This window comes from Triticum dicoccoides, chromosome 3B (genome assembly GCF_002162155.2).
Source record: "Triticum dicoccoides isolate Atlit2015 ecotype Zavitan chromosome 3B, WEW_v2.0, whole genome shotgun sequence".
Lineage (NCBI taxonomy): Eukaryota > Viridiplantae > Streptophyta > Magnoliopsida > Poales > Poaceae > Triticum > Triticum dicoccoides.
The window spans coordinates 679,219,739-679,223,924 of NC_041385.1; the positions used below are offsets into that span (position 1 = coordinate 679,219,739).

General features: G+C 51.1%; 1 protein-coding gene and 2 non-coding genes across 4 annotated transcripts in view; all 3 read right to left on the minus strand.

Annotated features, from left to right (window-relative positions):
- Positions 1 to 1,643: 1,643 nt before the first annotated feature.
- TRNAK-CUU lies at positions 1,644 to 1,716 on the minus strand. The gene has a single exon. It is a non-coding gene; the product is annotated as a tRNA-Lys (tRNA).
- A 439-nt stretch (positions 1,717 to 2,155) lies between these two features.
- TRNAK-CUU lies at positions 2,156 to 2,228 on the minus strand. The gene has a single exon. It is a non-coding gene; the product is annotated as a tRNA-Lys (tRNA).
- A 496-nt stretch (positions 2,229 to 2,724) lies between these two features.
- Positions 2,725 to 4,186, minus strand: part of LOC119281820 (transcription initiation factor TFIID subunit 9-like) — a 21,260-nt gene continuing 19,798 nt past the window's right edge. For both annotated transcript variants that reach the window (XM_037562243.1, XM_037562244.1), the window contains exon 3: positions 2,725 to 3,072. In XM_037562243.1, the coding sequence (XP_037418140.1) occupies positions 2,725 to 3,072 (348 nt within the window). The remainder of the gene's footprint in view (positions 3,073 to 4,186) is intronic.

A 4,186-nucleotide genomic window follows, 5' to 3' on the forward strand; every position in this document is an offset into this window, starting at 1 on the left:
TCAGAAGAGGCTGCGGTGGAGGAACTACGAAGAAACTGTGATGAACCATGAAGAACACATGGTAACTTGAAAACCCTAATGCGGATCTGAGGTGCGGGGAGGCGAAGACTTACAGATGCAGATCTACTGCGGGGGGTCGCCGTCGTTCTCCGGATTGACTCAGGTTGATGCAGCGGCCGAGGTTGAGGAAGACGAGGTGCTCTGCGGCGGCGGAGCTCGAGCGGCAGTAGGGTTGCGAGAGGAAGAAGATGAAGAAAGGGGAGAATAAGGAAAGACCTGGTCGTGTCTATTTATAAGGGAAGATTGATAAGTGGGTGCAAAAACGAGGAGGTCGAAAACATGGTTATCCATTTACAAGGACGCCTCGATTCTCGGGATGGTCATTAAGATAAGGATCCATTGAGATATGTTGGACAAAACATGTATTAATGGCAGATGATGTCATGGCGGGTTACCACAAATCCAAAGGATGACATCATGGCGGGTTACAAAATTTTTATACAAGCAAAAAGCAGAAGAATTTTTCTTAAGTGTTGAAGATTGACATGAACCAGTGCAAATCGATCTGGGGCCTAATGTTGGGGATATAACTATTAGATACGACCCACCCAGGAGGGGCCGGGTTATACCTATAAAGGCTCTTGAAGCCCAAGACGAAGCTTGAAGATGGCGGTTCAGTTAAGGGCCCAAAGCCCAAAGGCGACTTAAGGCCCGTAGAGATAAACCGCCATATGTACATAACTTGTATTGTAAGGCAAGAATAGGTAGGGACTGAGCCGGACACTGTTTGTGAACCGGCCGGGACTCTGTGAGCCGCTGGGCGTCGACCTCTGTATATAAAGGGACGACCAGGCGGTGGTTCAGGGCAAGTAACATCAGATCGAGAGCTAGGTCAAGCGATTTCGCTCCCTGGTAATCGAGACATAAGCAATCCCACTCAAAACTGGATCGTAGGCTTTTACCTTCACCTTAAGGGGCCGAACCAGTATAAACCCCGTGTCCTTTGTCCCGATTAACCCCTTTAAGCTTCCTAGTTGCGATGGCTCCACGACTAAGTCCTTTCACTAGGACATCTGACGTGACAATTCCACGACAGTTGTCGTACTCCTCTGTCTCGCGGCGGTTGAAGCTCGGCGGCGGCGACATCCCGCGGTTGGTCCACCTCCGGGTGCCGCGCTTCCTCGCGCCGTTCGCCCGGACGCGTCGCTCACGCTCCGTGTCGCGCTCACGGTCGGATCTGCTGCCGGAGCCGCGTCCGGAGCTCCACATTCGCCCCCACATGGCGGATGGAGGCAGGGCGGGTGGTCGCCGGCTGTGAGAAATTGCGAGAGGGAAAAGGGGAATCGGGTGGCTCGCGACGGCGGGGGATAGGGTTTGGACCCGAAAAAGGGTCGCGAAACCGCAGTTATACTGCTCGGGACGTGCGGTTTGCGGGCTGCGGCAAAAAAATTTGCGGGCCAAGTTCGAACTGTTGTGTGGCTTGGGTCAGGTGCGGAACTATTTTGGAAAAAAGAAACTATTCTAACGCAACTTGAGCAAAGGCAGGTTCCTGCGTACAAATTACAAGCCGATTCATCATTCATGCGTTGCGCATGGAAATCGACTACTGTGGGAATGGAAAAAGGGAATGGAAAAAAAGAGGTCGCCCACCGTGGGGCTCAAACCCACGACCACAAGGTTAAGAGCCTTGCGCTCTACCAACTGAGCTAGACGTCCGCCCGGACGCGCCGCTCGCGCTCCGCGTCGCGCTCACGGCCGGATCTGCTGCCGTAGCCGCGTCCGGAGCTTCACATTCACCCCCACATGGCGGCTGGAGGCGGGGCGGGTGGTCGCCGGCGGCGAGAAATTGCGAGAGGGAAAAGGGGAATCGGGTGGCTCGCGGCGGCGGGGGATAGGGTTTGGACCCGAAAAAGGGTCGCGGAACCGCAGTTATACTGCTCGGGACGTGCGGTTTGCGGGCTGCGGCAAAAAAATTTGCGGGCCAAGTTCGGACTGCTGTGTGGCTTGGGTCAGGTCCAGAACTATTTTGGAAAAAAGAAACTATTCTAACGCAACTTGAGCAAAGGAAGGTTCCTGCGTACAAATTACAAGCCGATTCATCATTCATGCGTTGCGCATGGAAATCGACTACTGTGGGGAATGGGAAAACAGAGGTCGCCCACCGTGGGGCTCGAACCCACGACCACAAGGTTAAGAGCCTTGCGCTCTACCAACTGAGCTAGACGGGCTGTGCTGTTTTTGTTTTGATTTCCTATTAACTCTTCCATGTGAGACGCATAGAAGGTGTCACTACATCCTACTCCCCCTAGCAAAAAAGAAGCAAACACTGATATAAAATGACAAAAATAGTGAAGTACAGATTTATCTCTATATCGATCAAAAAAAGATTTCTTTCTATATTGTACACTTAGTTTGTTTGGTCCTCATTTTAACCAACCAAATATGTGCCACATGCCACCAAAAGCATAATGGGAACACAGTCGCAATAGAAACACTGATTTAGCGTTCAGAAACAACGACGGGACAGCTCAAGTTCGACAAGATATACAAAATCCATAAGTTGATAATAATGCACAGAAATTAATTAACCAGAGGTGCACGGCTACTACTTACACTACTTGCAAGGCTGCCCCCTTTCCTCAACAAACAGCATTTTTTCATGGTGAAATAGGAGGGCGCTAGCCAGAAAGGGCGGTCCCAGCAAGCTACACAAGCACCAGTTAGTTAGCCCATGTTCAACTGATCAATTGTCACTAAAGGACGCTTTGCAGCCGCGGCAGCCACCGCGTTCAGTTGGAAAGAAACCCTCTGGCTCTGGCTGTGAGGCTGATGTTGCTCGCTGCTCCTCTGATCCTGTGAATAGTTTGGACTAGGATTGGCAGGGATCGCGTCGGCTCCCTCGTTGTCAACTTTCGTCTCTTCAGTCTGAGCTGGTGGCTTCAGTGCGGGTAGGAGCTGGTAGTTTTCACTCAACAAAGTGTCCTGCTCAGGTGGCAGAGGAATCGAGCCAGGTGGAGCGATAGACTTGGGCAGCGGGATCTTGTTCCGGCTGCGTGCCAATTCAAGTAGAACCTGTGACATCAGCAAAATTACTTGTCATACACCTATGCAGATAGAGTACAGTGTGTCAACGTGAATTTCCAGGGATCTGATAAAACATAAAACAAGCACTTGACTTCAAAGCATAAGCACAAGAGTTGTTCATAGCCTTTATCTACGCAAGATCTTACTTAGTAGCAGTTACCACTTACCAGCTAACCCGCAAGTGAGTACACTTGTCAGTGACCCTCAATCTCTAATATATTTGTACTACCTAATATGATTCATCAACATTTTAGGTATATCTTCAGATGCCAGCCTCATACACATTAAGAATCATACCCTGTTTGTTTCGTGTTTCTATATGTCAGCTTTGCCAATTCAAGTAGGACCTGTAACATCAGCAAAATGACTTGTCATCCACCCATGCAAACAGAGTACTTTGTGTCAGCTTGAATTTCCAGGGATCTGTTAAACCGTAAAACAAGCATAGTGTAACGCCCCGGATCCGATGCGCCAGGTGTCTGCCAGTTATACGTCGTTGTTGCCATGTCATTTGCTTGCGTGTTGCATTTTATTATGTCATCATGTGCATTTCATTTTGCATACGTGTTCGTCTCATGCATCCGAGCCTTTTCTCCGTTGTCCGTTTTGCAATCCGGCGCTCCTATGCCCTCCGGCGTTCCCCTTTCGTCTCTCGTTGTGTGCGGGTATTAAATTTTCTCGGAATGGACCGAGTCTTGCCAAGCGGCCTTGATATAGCACCGGTAGACCGCCTGTCAAGTTTCGTGCCATTTGGTACTCCAACGGTTAACCGGGTAACCGTAAAGCCTCCTTCTCTTTGCAGCCCAACACCCCTTCCAAAGTGGCCCAAAAACCCATCTAACTCCCCTCCATGCTCTCGGTCGTTCGATCACGATCGCGTGGCCGAAAACCGCTCCTCATTTGGACTCTCCTAGCTCCCTCCACCTTTAAAACTAGCCCCTCCCTCGAAATTTGCGGACGAATTCGCAGACGAAACCCTAGCCCCGCTCCCCTCGCGCGCCGGACATGTCCAGCCCCGCCGGACATGTCCAGCCGCCACGTCGTTTTGCCCAATCAGGGCGCGACACGTCACCTTCCCCGCCGCCGCGCCCAATCCCCCGCC